Source organism: Protomyctophum bolini (assembly GCF_963924005.1).
Source record: "Protomyctophum bolini genome assembly, chromosome: 4".
In the NCBI taxonomy this organism is placed as follows: Eukaryota; Metazoa; Chordata; class Actinopteri; order Myctophiformes; family Myctophidae; genus Protomyctophum; species Protomyctophum bolini.
In genome coordinates this window covers 24,245,734-24,262,382 of record NC_137865.1, presented here as the reverse complement: position 1 = coordinate 24,262,382, position 16,649 = coordinate 24,245,734, and the positions used below count along the sequence as shown (strand labels likewise).

General features: G+C 43.1%; 1 protein-coding gene across 3 annotated transcripts in view; it reads right to left on the bottom strand.

The window, feature by feature from the left end:
• trim44 (tripartite motif containing 44) overlaps window positions 1-16,649 on the bottom strand; it is a 466,525-nt gene that overhangs the window by 428,032 nt on the left and 21,844 nt on the right. For all 3 annotated transcript variants that reach the window (XR_013963955.1, XR_013963956.1, XM_080761881.1), the window contains exon 5: window positions 12,071-12,093. Coding sequence is in view for 1 of the 3 variants with exons in the window: in XM_080761881.1 (XP_080618007.1) it covers window positions 12,071-12,093 (23 nt within the window). In the remaining 2 variants the exon portion in view is untranslated. The remainder of the gene's footprint in view (window positions 1-12,070; window positions 12,094-16,649) is intronic.

The window sequence follows — 16,649 nt, the reverse complement described above, 5'->3', positions numbered from 1 at the left end:
ATCTGTGAAAGTGACCTAAATAAAGTGCATATAAAAGTCTATAGGATGTTCAATACATGGCAAGATATTAGGTAGCACAAGGTTATCAGAAAGGGTGCTGGCTGAAGCAGATATAATGCTATATAACCCAAGGGGAAGATAACAAAATGTTTATACCAGGAACCATGGTATAAGGCTCGCAGTCAGAGAGTAACCTATTGTTGCTGTCTTGTGCAGCGGAGCCTTTTGAAATATTATTTGCCACGCTCCCTTTCGTATTTCATGCTGTGCCCTGCTGTATGACTAACCTGCCCAGGGAGCTTACTGTAGCACCCCCCCCACCAGCCCCATTTTCACCTCCTCCTCTCTGTGTCCTCTACAGCAGTCACGCCAGCTCTCCCAGCATGAAGTGACATCTACAGGCTGCATTGCAACCTCACCCTGGGACAATGCAAAATCAATCACATGAACCCTAGATTCCCTATTGTGGGGCCAAAATAGTAGTTCTACAAGCTCACAACATGACCTATTGTGAGCTCGTCTATTGGCTATTTCAGACAAAGATATTTAGTGTACAGGGAAAACAGGCCTCGTAGACACTTGGGGGACTCCGTTCAATGAAGTATAGGGTTTAAGTGTGCAGTTCAATATTTGTCTTTTTAGATAGTTATAAAGTAGTTTATTCCTCTTGTATTACTTGTTCACATTTTGACAATGATGGATTAAGTTGCTGGAAGGGAACGTGCAGAATCACCAGCGTGTCCTTCAGGGAGTTGTCTTTCTTTAGCTGCGTCTTGTCCATTCTTTCTTTATTACTCCTTTATGATCGTAAACGTATATGAACGTCTTCCTGTCGTGCTTGCGGTGAAGCCACTGCAGATAAGAGCATCTGCGAAATGACTCAAATATAAAGGTTTCCTACCCCTCACTCTGTGTTAAATCTGACCTTCTTTAATACTTAAAGCGGGAGTTCAATGAACATGAATATTTAAAGTCTAGTCCTGTGCCGTGCCTTGTTAAAGAGTTAAATCCTGTCTCATACGAAGTTTTCAGTGTCAGCAGAACAAAACTGACAATCATCTCTCTTTTCTCTGCGAATAAAGTGCTTACGCTGACAAGGATCTCTCCTGGTATAAAAAAAGCACTTTCGACACATTAACACATGCTCAAAAATAGATCCATATGTGCTCATTGCACACACAATAGGAGCTTGTGTGTGTGTGTGTGTGTGTGTGTGTGTGTGTGTGTGTGTGTGTGTGTGTGTGTGTGTGTGTGTGTGTGTGTGTGTGTGTGTGTGTGTACACGTGTGTGTGTGTGTGTGTAGACTTGTATTACTATACTTGTGAGGGCCAAATGTCCCTATAAGTAAAAGTAGAATCTGAGAAATAGACATAGTGATAGCCTCACAACAGAAATAGTTGTTTTTATGGTTAAAAAAGAGAGGCAAGAGTGATCAGGAAATGATTGTGGTTGCGCTTAGTTATTAGGCATTTAGATATTAGGTTTGTGCCCGAGAGATATGTGACTCAGGCTGACAAAATGGTCCTCAACTCGGCTAGAATGTAGGCCAGAAAATAGGAAAATAAATGTGTTTAAATCGTTTTTTTGCGATGTATTTATTTTTTCATATTAACACAGTTTGAATGTTGAAGGTTTTCATTCCAACAAATAGTTGATTTAAAGTTATTAAATGGTTACATTTATATGGCAAAAAGGCTTGTTTATATCGGTAGTACCTGTGTTTTAGGGGCGGAGAGATGCAGGCTCCGATATTTGCATACAGTTTGTATTGGTCCTTGGAATGTCATTGTCCTCTAGTTTCACGATCTGAGCACCGCCCATTAGCGTGCTTGTGTGTTTGTAAACACAGAATTCTTCAACATGGCTATAGTAACTCAACATCTCGCTTATTTCACGATTTGAATGGAGGAGCATTTGGGATTTTATAGCTACACAGCTGGAGATAAATGGACACATGCTGTCGGTGGGAGAGCACTGTGTGTTCTGGGTCTGACAACGAGGACAAGGAAAGCAGTGGAACAGTCCTGCTGACCTAGGATCAGTTTAGTGTTGCAGTGACATGAACGGCTGAGTTACTTGTGTGATAATTATGCAGGTTTAGGATCAGCAGCGCAAGACCACGCAAGGCAAGCCTTGCGCTGATTTGAATGAAACCACTAGCATTTTATTCTACTTTATATCATGGATCCCGACAACAGTAGGCTACTGTTACTGCTAACACTCGTGCGTATCCCCACACGTGGATAAGCCCGTTAATATTCCATTCAGCCAAGACAGGCATCTGCTAAACTCTGATGATTGTGTAAAAAACAAATGATCCGTTTGAGCTGAGCTTTTACGTTTGGTACAAATGAAACCAAATGGACCCTGACGGGTCCTTTTGGTTCCATTTGTACACTCAGTGCAATATTGTATAGGTTATCCCCCCCCCCTCCTAAAATTAAGCTTTGAGTGTCATTATTCCTGATTCAGCGATTTTGTCACTTCAATAAAAAATACTTAACTGGGTTCATTGTCTGACTTTGATTGCTGAAAGTAGACCTGCATAGAAATGGTGTACTGTAGCTTACAACCAGGTAGTGTAACTTAATTATTTCTTTCCCAAGTCCATATACTGTATACGTACGTCTACGCTAGGTGGCGTCATATCGCAGGTCCGTATATATACGTACCCCAACGTGGACTCTGTCTATATAATTGTTGATGCCTACGGAAGCCTTCAACATTGGTCCGGTTCCCATAACAATGCCCCACCGTTCCAACTGCCATCCACATTTCGGATTTAATTTGTGCCTTTTTACCGCGATGCTGGCGCCATGTTAAAGCTTCTGACGAGAGGTAAGGAGCTTGTGTGTGTTCCTTCCAATGCTGCGGTGCTGTCTGTAGCGAGTGTGTGTGGGGGGGAGGGGCGGGCAAACACCGTCTATTTAAAGTGAATGTATGCGCTGGACCCTGGAGCTGGTAGCAACAGCTACCAGCGTACCAGTGTACAAATGGAACCAAAAGGACCCGTCAGGGTCCATTTGGTTTCATTTGTACCAAACGTAAAAGCTCAGCTCAAACGGATCATTTGTTTTTTACACAATCATCAGAGTTTAGCAGATGCCTGTCTTGGCTGAATGGAATATTAACGGGCTTATCCACGTGTGGGGATACGCACGAGTGTTAGCAGTAACAGTAGCCTACTGTTGTCGGGATCCATGATATAAAGTAGAATAAAATGCTAGTGGTTTCATTCAACAGCTCGTCCTCCCCGTCGCAGTTCTGTGGACCTCTAATATTAACCCCCAACTGACTGCCGAGTGTGACCGTGGATCAGGCCTCTTCATGGAGCCCACCAGAAGTGTGACCTGGACCCGGCCTCACAGAGCTCGACCTGGACCAGATGTGGACCAGACCCCTCCACAGAGCCCACCTGCCTATTCTCTGTCTTTTCTCTCTGTCTATCTCTCTCTCTCTCCCTCTATCCCCCCCCCCCCCCCCGACACGGTCGAGGCAGATGGCCGCCCACCCTAGAGTCGGGTTCTGCCTGACGTTCCTTCCTAAAGGGGAGTTTTTCGTTACCATTGTCGCAATGTTGCTTGCTCTGGGTGGATCTTTGTTGGTTGTAAAGTGTCTTGAGACAACTTGTTGTGATTTGACACTATAATAAAATTGAATTGAATTGAATTGAAGCTAGTAGCAATAAATGAGTTACATTGAATTATTGTACTAACACAACTTGCACCTTACACATTGCATTGTTTGTTCTACTGGCTTAAACATGTCAGAGTTCTAGGTTATTCTTCCCTTTCCTTGTTAGCTGCCACATAAGGTTACATAAAATGTTACTGTACTGTATATTTTGCAAATAAAAGCAGGTCTGTCTGATCTACTGTTTCTAGTGTTGACAGCTAAAACATGGTGGTTATGGTGATTAGACAGTCATTATGGGTGGAGTTAAGTACCTATTGTCCCTCCCATTGTCACACCCACTTCTGGCCAGGTCATGGTGTTGAAATGTTCTGTATATTCACAGGGGCTTTTCTCAGCTTTGCGTATTTTGGTGCAACCAGGTTAAAATTGTGATTAATCATATGAAAGCTTACATTCTGTACTTTAATAATCTGTACAAAACAGAAGAACTACTCTGTAGTTTTTAGTCTAAAAACCATGCAAGGTAGTTTTTAGTCCGAAATTAGTCCCTTTTTGTCAGCTCCAGGACCAGTCACATATACTTACAGTATTTGTGCGCCAGTGTCACATTGTTGTTTTTGTATATTTGTATCTGTATTGTAAAAATACGTAATAAATAAATACATTGTTGGAAAAAAAAGAAAAGTGGGGTGTCCTCACTAGTATAGATACAAATACAAATTGTGTGTGGTGGGGAGATAGAGTGGAAACTGCACTTTGCACATTAACAATCCATTATTTAAAAGGCTACCACATGGATTAGGAGCATCAACAAAAACACAGTGGTAACCCGATTCTGCCACAGTGTAATAGTCACGGATACATCACAGAGACTCCAGTTTTACAACACCACTCAGTGGCAGGAAGGGATCCACGCTCATATCCATCTACAAAAGCGGATCAATTACTACTGTAGTAGAAACACTGTTATATTGCTGGTCCTAGGTCTGTGCAAAAAGTGACATGGGCCCTCAAATGCTCAGGGAGTCACTGACTGGACAGTGACAGATTTGTTTTGGTGGCAGTGGCCCTTGGACTCCAGCGATGTTTCTGAACGTTGTCAGAGTCCAGGTGAATCAAATTCTCATGGGAGCCATATCCAGTATGACAGAGAATAGACTAATAAATTGCAACACTAAAGCCTTGACATGCGTTTCTTATTTTGACAGGCAGTATACGTTATGATTCAGACTTTAGTAGCTCCCAAATACACAAGAGAAATAAATGGATGCTGCTAAAGCAAGCCAAACGATGGCTATCAGTGATATTTGTGTAGGTAAAGTACCTTATTTGTATTCAGGTGGGTCACCGGTGGGGCAAAATAACTGACTTTAGTCATCAGAGAGGATAAACGTTAGATACACACACACACACACACACACACACACACACACACACCTCGTCTTATCTCCTTCAGTGTATACACAGTGCTCACATTATCGCATAAAGTACCACACACACGCACAAAACTGACACAAATCAGTCCATACCTCTTAACTGCTTGACACACACAGATATGTGCACTGCACACTGTATACAGATACTGTAGTAGGGATACAATTATTGAGTGGTACAACCACTCCTACAACCAGCAATGTTCGTGTACACCTATGTGTTCACCTATGTATGTGTTCACCTATGTATGAGCACCAGTATGAGTACCAGTAGGGGCGCTGTTGTGCCATGCAGAAACAGAGAGAGAGAGAGAGAGAGACAGTGCTGCACTAGCTGTTGCCTGCTAATGAGAGAGAGAGAGAGAGAGAGAGAGAGAAGAGAGAGAGAGAGAGAGAGAGAGAGGAGGGGGGGGGGAGAGAGGGGAGTAGCACCACTCGGTTCACACGGGTGTGATTTTTTAGAGAATAATCAATTTGTTGAACAACTTTAGTATCCCAATATTGACTTGGCTAGTAAATGTTTCTAATTAGCTATATACGTACAAATTAACAAAAATGTGAACGCTTGTGTTTATTTTGTATTATAATATGACGTTGGGTTGGGTAAACAATAAACATAAGTGTGATGATCAGTATTTATAATTTTATAGTCTACATTACAACATAAATCATATAAACCGTTTATTCTCAACCTGTGGGCCTACTGCTGGGCCATGAGGATATTACAAGTGGCCCCACAAATAATTAGGAAAAACACTAGGATTTTAATGATAATGTAACTAATATATTTGTATGGAAAACCAACTTTAAAACGTTGAAAAGTGAGATGTCATTGTGATGAAGATAAATAATAACTTGGATCAACATTCCAATTCCATTGGTCAAAGCCGGAACACAATATTGATTAGTTGACTCTAAACAATCTAAATGAACACTTTAAAAATGCATGTTTATCCACTGTGAACACTTTTGAGTTGTTCAAATAGGAAAATAATCATTAGTTGTGTGTATTGTGTCCCACGTAACATCAAACTGTAATCAAAATAACTTCTTAACCACTACTAAGATAGTGAAAATACCAGCTTAAGTTACAACGCATCGCGTAGTGACTTATTGTGAGCTTATAGATCTGCTATTTATTCCTGTCCATGTTTCTAATTTCACGTAGAATGGCATACCCCCAACAGAGACAGCGAGTAGGAAGTGATTAACTCGAGTGCATGTGAATTGTGGAATGTAATAACTGTATAACTACAGCAAAAATAACCGACTACAGGACTCTTATCTAACTAGAGCAGTGGTTTTCAACCAGTGGTCTGTGGACCACCAGTGGCCCTTGAGTGGTTTCCAGGTGGTCCCCAGCAAAATTATAGAGTTTGTAACCAAATGGACCCTTATAGATCTAACTCTTGAGTGTAAAATGAACGGGTCGATTTGGTTTCATTTTACACTCTCAAGAGTTACATTATTGTTAAATAACTGCATTACTTAATTTACAAGAAGTCTACACAATTACAGAATGTCAAATAATAATTACCGTTATTTTGATCAACATTTGCCTGTTATCTCTCCTATGGTACCAACATCAATACAGCGTGGAACTGTGGACAATATCTTATCCAATGACAGCAAAATATTGTAAGTTTTGGGTCTGAGAAATGTCATCAAATGGTCCGTGGCTCAAATGCCGAGAAATAATGGGCCTTGATATGAATAGGGTTGAAAACCACTGGACTAGAGGGTCTCTAGGAAGACGAGACCCAGCCCTCTGTAGTGGAACACATCAAAGACAAGAGAGTCTGTGAGGTGGATAGTGGATGTAAGAGAAGGTTAGCCATGGTCACAGAAAGCGCATGTGCGTGTGCGCGCGCGCACACACACACACACACACACACACACACACACACACACACACACACACACACACACACACACACACACACACACACACACACACACACGTAACCTCTCAAATGATTAAATAAGGGCATGTTGAGTCGGACACGCGCAGACAAGCACGTGCCGAAAGCGCGTGCCATGCACAGCACACACGCACACTGCACAGAGGTGGGATGGAGGGGAAGCATGAGGCCCCGTAGTCACTCTTTCCACTGGGGAATGTAAATATTTCATTAGAGGAAACCCAGCTCTCTCTCCCTCCCCTCATCCCTTCATCTCCAGGCTGTGTCCTCTAGGCACCCCCCCCTCCCCCCCACCCCCACCCCCCCAACCCATCTGTTTGGACCTCATGAAGGGCAAGCAACTCATACCCCACACACACGTGTGTGTGTGTGTGTGTGTGTGTGTGTGTGTGTGTGTGTGTGTGTGTGTGTGTGTGTGCCAAGCCACCTAGTGGCTAGGTGGGCGCCAGAGTGCACATTTTCTCTTCACGATCGGGAAGTAGATCGAATCTTGAACCTTGCATGCCGTGTGTGTGTGTGTGTGTGTGTGTGTCTGTGTGTGTGAGATAGTTCCACATCTGAGCATCTCCCAGTGCATAGCTCTCATCACTTATGGCTAATGTAATGCAAATGTAATGCCGGATTGCCTCAAGTTCCATGCATGGTAAAATAGAGCTGGTCACGGTGCTGTGCGGGCACGTTCAGATCCCAAATTGATGGGAAAGAAATTGGAGAGGATATATAATATATTGTGAATTAATAAGAGAATGTGCAAGTGTGAGTGTCTGAGCGTCTGCGTGTTAGAGTATGTGTGTGTGTGTGTGCGTGTGTGTTCAGGTCCATGTGTTCAGGTCCATGCATGATAAAGTGAGGGAGGCTAAGGACAAGGACGGCTGAAATGCAGCATTAGAGACATGAGTGATTGGCGAAATGCATAGAGGAACCGGTATCGTAATTAGAAGTGCCACACTCCCCCAGCAGGTCTTATCATATTAGTGTGATTACACTGCATGATTTATATGTTCAAGAGGCCTTCATCACTCTCGCTAGGCAGACATCACCATACTTTCACTCTTGTTGATTCGGATAGTTTATTTGCTTTCAGAGCCAGTGATCAAGGAGTGGTATTGACCGAAAGAGACCGAAGGAGCAGTGAGCTAACACACGTCAACGCTCAACTTATTGCTTCTTTCTGTCAGAAGCATTCTATCAGGGAGAGAACAGCCCTCCCCTTTTTGTCCAAAGCGCTTTACAATGTGAATTAGATTCACCCATTCACAAACACATTCACACACCGATGGCAGATGCAAGGCACTAACCTGCCCATTGGGAGAAATTAGGGGTTCAGTGTCTTGCTCAAGGACACTGACACTAAGGCAGGTAGAGCCGGAGATCGAACCAGAACTTTCTTATTCCCGAGCTGTCCCCAAGTTACTGCCACCCCCTGAGGTATTAGCTTCTAAAGCAATAATTTACATTCTTAGAAATAAATCTACATAAAGCCCAACACACACCGGCTCCGTACGACGCGGCGCGACGCCGCCTGGAAAATAGAACTGGTTCTATCGCCAGCGCACGTCGGACGCCGCCGGTGTGCGATAGGTTCATTGAAAATAATGGAGGCGGCTGTTTTGACGCGCGGCGGTCGCAGGCGGTGTGTGATGGGCTTAAGATGGACACACAGCATCCACAAACATGCAAGTACAGTCTATGGCCCTTTTCTTTTGTAAATATATTTTTAAAGGACTGGCATCAGACAGCTCAAAACAACTTTGTGATTTTCTTGTGCCCGACCAAATCCTAATTTATTTTATACAGATTGCCTGCAAAAAAGGACCAAACAAACACAGCCAAATAGACAAATAGGTCCCCTAAAAAGGCCCCCTGAAAAACACCACCTTGTCTAGTTCGCTATTCTTTGAGTCTCTCTGGTCATGACAGGATATGAAAAAGACACAAAGAGGATAGTTAAAAGGGGAGGACTAATGTCAGGAGCCAAATAAAACACAGGGAGTTCTAGCCCTGGCAATATCTCACTGAAAGACTCTTTGTCTGATCACAATGCTGAAAATCTGGGCTTGGAATGGCTGTCCCATATCATTCAATATATCAAAATGCTCAGGCAAAACACACCAGAGTCGTAGAACTGAGAGCGTACATTTCCAGACAGACAAGCAAATTCACATCCGCTGATAAAACACTGTGTGTGTGTGTGTGTGTGTGTGTGTGTGTGTGTGTGTGTGTGCGTGTGTGTGTGTGTTCAATCTCTTCCATTATAGGCAGCCAGTCTATTTGGAGGAGAAGGTGCTTTTTGTACCCATGATACCAGGTGTTGGTAATATGACATGACTGAAGTGACCCGTGCATGTGTTGCCTATATTCTGTACATTTAGGGCGTGTTTGGATTCAAGCACTGAGACACATGATGTTCCGAGTGTGTGGCATATCAGAAGCAACTGAAAAATATTTGTGCCCTTGATAATGTATTTTATAAATGTGGACTGAAAGAAATGGAAATGTGAATTTCTTTGGAAGTTAGGGAATCAGTTGCAAGTACCACAGTCTGAGCACGACCAAGTTCACGAAGAGGCCAAAATAGCCAGATTAGAGCCAGATGATGCAAGTGTGTGGTTCTGATTTGGGTCCTTGGAGTATATTCCCCTCCCTGTCACACACATGGTTGGAAACTGAGGAAAAGAGCTGCAGGGAATCTGTGTGTGTGGGGAGCGTTCAAGGAAGAAAAAATAAAAGAACATTTGTGACATTTGCATTAGAGCGGGAAAAAAACACTATGAAAATATAAATGTTGGCAGGCATGCCACTGAGTACCTACTGTATGTTAAGGGCTTTTTTTGGCAGGTGGTATATAAGATCCTATTGATGAGCTGAAGTGAAGTGAGGATGAGAAGATGGTGCAGGATGCCAGACCTCTGGGGATGCTCACTCTATGGCAGTGAAACGGGGCTCAGACGGAGAGGATTAGTGTTTCTCATCCATAATCAATTTACTGTCTGGATCCCATTACATGTCACCCCAAACATCCATTCTTGGCCTGATCCTACAAAATAACCCTCTTTCTTCTCTCTCTCTCCCCCTACAAAACAACCCTCTCGGCCTCCTTTCTAGCCACCCATTTCATTTGGAATTGGTCTCTCACTTTCTTTTATTCCACTTTTATTCCACAACCCGTTAATCTCAACTGTCGACTGCTATGACACATAGCATTTACCCACACGCATGAAACAGACCAGAACACTGCTCCTTGTTTCATGCCAAGTCACACAACCTCTGTTAACCCTTCTAGCACTCTGTGTCTTAAATCCTCACATCAAGAAGTTAGAGTTGCGCAAATTCTTAGTGAATTTCCAAAAAGGTTGGCAAAAGAAAATGTGAATATATACTGTATAAGCTTCATTTACCTAGACATCGAGATTGAAAACCATTTCCATCAACGCAGCAATATTATGTAATCAAAAGTGTGCCAGCCAAACACAAACAGTTATGAAGAGTTTGCATTTGCGGTCTATGCATAAAATGATTCTTGCTTTTGGAAGAATGTTGGTGCCCTCCATCACATATGCATCACTATAAATAGGTGAGGAATAAAGGCTTATAGCTAGCGTTTTCTGTGTGCGACACCCGCGTGCAATAAATATAAATCTAGCCTGAAATGGTATTGCACCACAATGTGAATAAATGATCATTTACTCTGTTTCCGTCACCCTTTATTGCATCTTCCCTTTATGGATTTGCCAACTTTCCACATCAGCCAAGCGTAAAACCTTTTTTGGCTATACTTATTTTGGCCTACACTGCTATTATTTCTTGCATTTGGATTCTAGTTTTACTGAGAAAATTCAAGTGTTATTGATATTGAAGCAGGTGCATGGAAACTCAGCAAAATGTACTTTGTGTGTGTGTGTGTGTGTGTGTGTGTGTGTGTGTGTGTGTGTGTGTGTGTGTAGGGGGGGGGGGGGGGGGGATTAACCTTGAGAAAGGTCAGACTATTAAATCCATGCTATACTGGGGTCCAAGCCTAGTGACATGCCATCTGCTCCAGAGCTGAAGAACCTCATCTAATGCTGGCTGCATGCTGCACGTTAACTTGGCACCACAGACTCATAATAGCATTCTCTACTAACAATAAGACGGTAAAAATGACAGCCAAACTCATCGCTGTGCTTCGATATATGGATTCATATTGTTGAACATTTGTTGAAAACACAAGTTTACTATGAGTGGGCACTGGGCACGCACAATACACTACAGTGTTTTACATGTGTGTGTGTGTGTGTGTGTGTGTGTGTGTGTGTGTGTGTGTATAGTCAGAGGAGAGGAGGTATACTTTGAGATCAAAGCCCAGAGACAGACGGCAGTGAGTGGGGCAGTACCACAGGGGGGGGTGTACTCTGTGTTCATTCATTTTTTTCAGAAAAAGATTTTTATTATATTTTCTAGCGACCCATAAAAATGGTTCCCCGTGTTTGGGAATCACTTGTCTAGCGTTGTCGGTCGATCAATGTGTATGAGATAGGGCGGATCCATTTCACACTGTCTGAGATGCAGGCACAATATATCATCAGATTGTGACACAATTCACTGATAATAATATATATGTTTTTGGGGTTTTCTTTTCACTTTTTGATCACGCATGTATTTATCCCCCCCCCCCCCCCCCCCCCCCTCTGGGCTGGGACCAGAACGTGGTCTGCAAGCCCACCGTATTGGATCAGGCAGACTGTCACCCCTTCTAATTCCAGAGGGAATACACAGATGAGTGCTACTAATTGTCTTGCAGGGGCACCGACGTGCCTCGCATACAGCTCAGGGGTAGAGGGAGTGGGGGCAGGGGGGGATTGATGTACAGTGTGGCTGGCGCCGAACCTCGGTCTGTATAACGTGTAGCGCCATGTGTGTGTAGTGAAGAGGGGAGGTGGGATGTGCGTGCACATGTCAGTGCGTGTGTTGCCACAATGCAGGTAGAATACTAAGCATGTCTCTCATGGCAGCAGCACATGACTGAGGAGGTTTTAAGGGTTCTTAGGCTCTACTCAGCCGGTTCTATAAAAGGGTGAACATGAATCACATTGGCAGTCTTACCTTGGCCTGGCTTCAATGTCGCGCTGAAACAGACAAAAGAGAGACACAGAGAGAGAGACAGAGAGAGGGGGGGGGGGGGGGGAGAGAATAAAAAATAAACTTAGAACATGCATTAATTGTAAACAAGATACAGTAATTTTCAACAAGTAGGATCACAGCTGGCAATGTTCCATATCTTAACAATTCATTTCCCTTATCGTAATAAGCCTCAACACGCAGCCTTGGAAAAAGAAACAAGGTGCCATTTTTGCAATTAATAATATTGCTAAGAGGGTTAAAATGCGGTTTGTCAGGGCAGATCTCTGTTGTTTGTGTAACATTGTGTCTTATATCACTGGAATGCCTGTCCATTAGACTTTATAATGATGTCCCAATTAGTAATTATCATGCATTTGTGGGATGATAATTGGGATGCGTGTGTGTGTGTGTGTGTGTGTGTGTGTGTGTGTGTGTGTGTGGGGGGGGTGACGGGGTCCCCCAAATTAAATGTGCCAAATTGCCCTGCTATATTATCCTCTCTTGCCAGGTATCGACTCAATATGGCACCTGATTGGCAGCTTGTCATGCAGTATGTGCCAGAGTAGTCTGACAATTGCAAGCACGTTGACTGCGGTGAATCCAGGCTGAATAATGAATGCCATCCTACAGGCTGCATCCCAAGTTTCCTTGCTCCTCTATCCTCACTTGAACCATCATTTTGATGTTCACGCCAGGTCTCTTATTGCTGGTCCATTTCTGAGGAGCTATGAGCGAGGAAACACTTCCTTCCAGGAAGACTTTCTAGGCTGAGCAGCATGATGCTAATGTCTCCGCCTCTACAGCTGGCAATGTTATATTATGTGTGGTTGAGCGTGTGTGTGCATGCACATGCACACACGCAAGTGTCAGTGTTGATGGGGTGGTGGGTGGGCGGGGTGATATGCGGGCCAAATTAAACTGTGACACATAACTAATGAGCATGTTTTTGCGTTGCGAGTCCTCAGCTGCGTCGTGTTGTCAGCCGAAATGGACGTCGCTTAACATGTCACTTCAGAGGAGCTGAATATCGATATTGGCCAAAATGTCTCATCGGCACATCCCTATTCATAGTTGCGCATTGCTTTAGTTTGGGCTTATTTAAGTGTAGTTGTTTATTTGGGCTTGCTTTCACGAACAGCTGATGTAATAGGGCTCAAGTGGTGAAACTGGTTGCTTCTTCTGGGTTTGTTTTCATAGACCTGGTCGCTTGTTTCACTCACAAAATCTGGCAACACGGAGCTTCTGCAGCCTCACCAAAACAAAACACAGATAGCATTTTCTTCTCGCTAGCTTTGCTTTGGAGTTGATCTGAAGTTGATTGATTGGTATAGGAATTGAGAGTTGAGATTGAGAATATGGTATCTACAGTAGTTCACACTACACCAGTAGTCAGCCCTGAAACATAACGAGCAGACTAGAGATTCACTCTACAGTGGAGTAATGTACCCCCTCATCACTACAACATTGATAGTGTCGGCTCACGAGGGTCGCCAGCCGACCGAACATGGTCGGTTCTTCATCAACGGGTTCCGACACGTCGGGAAGGCGATATCGACGGCAAGCAACGGGAGCTTGTCGTCGGGAGTCTCCTATCATCAAGCTCCCGACACTTTCAAACTGGCTGACAGTTGACTGTCTGTGCTTTCTGGAGCTACCTTTAGAATCACTTAAGACTTAAAATAAAATACCCAATCTACAAACTCCCAACATGTTGCATCGTGGCATGCTGTGAGCTTGTAGATCGGCTATTTCTTAAAGCTATTGAAAATCTGCACCTACAACATGCCTAAAATAGGGTGAAGGTTAATGAGGTTAACACTAAGCAAGCTTTATTCCACAGGATAGATTCTCACTGTCAGTGCAAATCAGTATTACAGTTTCTGTACATCGATTCTGTCAGCACCAAATAGCTTGCATTAAACGGGAAGACATCCATTAAGTTGTCTGTACCGGGCAGTAATGGGGGGCTAGAGTGGAAAACAGCAGAGAGATTGCATGTTCCTAGACCCCCCCCTCCCTCCCCGCACCCATACACACACAGCTTCCAGGTACCAAGATTTCCGTATGCCAGCAATCCTGAGCTGCAGTGCTGACAACCTGAGTAATGACAAAGTCCATCTCACAATCACTGTCAGCATAGTAGCCGCAGGCCATGTATCTCGATGACGGTGCTCTCGGAATGGACTCAGGACCAGTATCAAAACGATGCCCAATATGTGGCACTGAAATGATTCCGCTTTAATTATGTGCCAACCAAGCAATGATGGGAAGGGGTAGGTAAGAATGTCTTAGTTCACAAGGCATTGAGCTTGTGAGCAATTCGGTCTTAATTCTTTTTATATTATTATTTTTTATTAAAATATTATTACTGTTGACAGGTATACTCGCCCTGATTAATCAATTTTGCGCAATGCGCGGGGAGCTCTTGGCGAGCAGGCTCGTCTTAAGGCGTTTGATATCACCTCGCGATATAATATTGCCTCGCTGCGTTTCATTTTTGGAACCGCCCCGGTTGCTATGCACCGTTTTCACGGCCCTGCCCGCACTGTTTTTGTTTCAACAAAGCCATTAGCTTCTGTTTTAGACGCAGCCTTTGCAAGTTTGCACGCTCTTTTCTCAGAAACTACGCCGCTGTCCATGGTTTTGAACTATTCTTCGATGTTTCGATCATTTCTGATTATCCGGTGATCGCGATTGGAACATTGGTGTTTTCTAGAGCAAGGATTGGCCTTATTTTAGCTTGGTAGCATTAATGCTAATACTTTAGCATCCGAGATGGAAGGCAACAGCGGACGCGAGTCATAGTGGAATAGCCCAAAATCACTGGCACCCAAGCGCCATACCACTTTCATCCAGCAGGCGGCACATCCAGCAGGCGGCACACACATATTTTAAATTATATATTATATTATATCATGTGCCCATTCATCCTACCCACCCGACCCACCACACATACAAGCTGCAAGTGTGCTGGTTAGACAGAAAGATCATTGCCGATCGGCACAGGGTCTGTTTATTAATCATCACGGTCATCAACAATTGGAAGGGTAAACACTGTGGAGTGGTGCAGCTGTTTACCCACAAGCACTTTGTATCGATTAAATGACAGATGAGGAGATTAGAGAACAATTTGGAGGCAAGACTACTGCCATTCACAAGGTGCCCAAAAGTTATTTTCTTTTTGGGGGGGTGCTAGCCCCTCCTATAAAACAGCTATAGTGTAGATTCTGTTTGAACACAAACATTAAATGCTATCGACATTGAATGGAGACTTTACGCCACATACTGTATGACGTAAATCCCGAATATCCTTCAAGCTCTGCCAATAAGGGACCACTATTATTGGTGACGTAACTAATGTATGTTTGAAAGGATTTAGATTAGAATTTGTATTAGACATTACTAAGCTCTCTGCTGTCTGGGTACCTCTGCTCCACCCATATAAGCAACTTTGAACTGTTTTGTCCAACGTTAGAACTGAGAGACGAAGATCATGTTAGCTACTGTATATTAATTAATTCATAAATAATGTTAATTTATTGATATAAATTTTTGTTTTATTGGATGATGTATGATGATAAGAGCGCCCCTCACTTCACACGGGTGTGATTTGTACGTGTCTAGTGTTTATGTGTGTACAGTACACGTATGAGTGTGTGAGTGTGTTTGATGAATAAAGGATTATAAGCTAAACCAATGGTAATTTAGTTGCCCGACTAAATTACGAGCAGAATCACCTCAATTATGTGGCTTGTGCTTGGGAAGGGGTTTAAAGGCTAGAAAATTATCAGTGAGAAAAACGTTCTTCCTGTGAATGTTAGTCCACCCCAGAGGGTTCTATTCTTACTTGGTTGTGGGTAGCAAGTTGCTGATATGCATACAAAGCAGCATTCCCTTTCCTGACTTGACATGGAAGCTGGTATCGTTTTCATTTCTACAATGCCAGCTAGAATCAAGGTACTACATCAGAACATGCTGCAGGCTAGAACAGAAAGGGACTGTGAGATTAGATTATAGGCAGCGGGAGGACAAGGCGAGTAAATACAAGAGAAAAGAGGAACAAGCAGCAAAAATAAACTATGTTTCAGACCAAAGAAAATTGATTTTGTTTCGTTAAGTTCAACTTTTGAGTTTTCTGATGTCATATAGGGTAATGTTTTGATTCCATTTGAAACACTCAAAATCCCACGGTTTACTTTAGCTGCTGGCTGATGTAACAGTTGTAGAATTGATTTACCATTGCAGTGGACCACATAACACCCGGATGTTTTCTCTCCTCATCCATTTTGTGCTGTGAATTCTTGCTGCATTAGGTCCAGGGCATATACATAAATCATACCACCCACAGTAACTTTATGCTATGCTTTAGTTATTGAAAAATAGCAGATCTACAAGCTCATAGCACAAGCTTGTAGGTCTGAACCACTGACATAGAAACATAGCTTTTTCAGAAAACTGTCAGGATGTAGAAGACATTTTTAGAATCTGATTTCAGGTCAAAATGGATTAACAATGCTTAGTAAAAAAAAAAAAAAGAAAAATCCTGGACAACAAATATAAC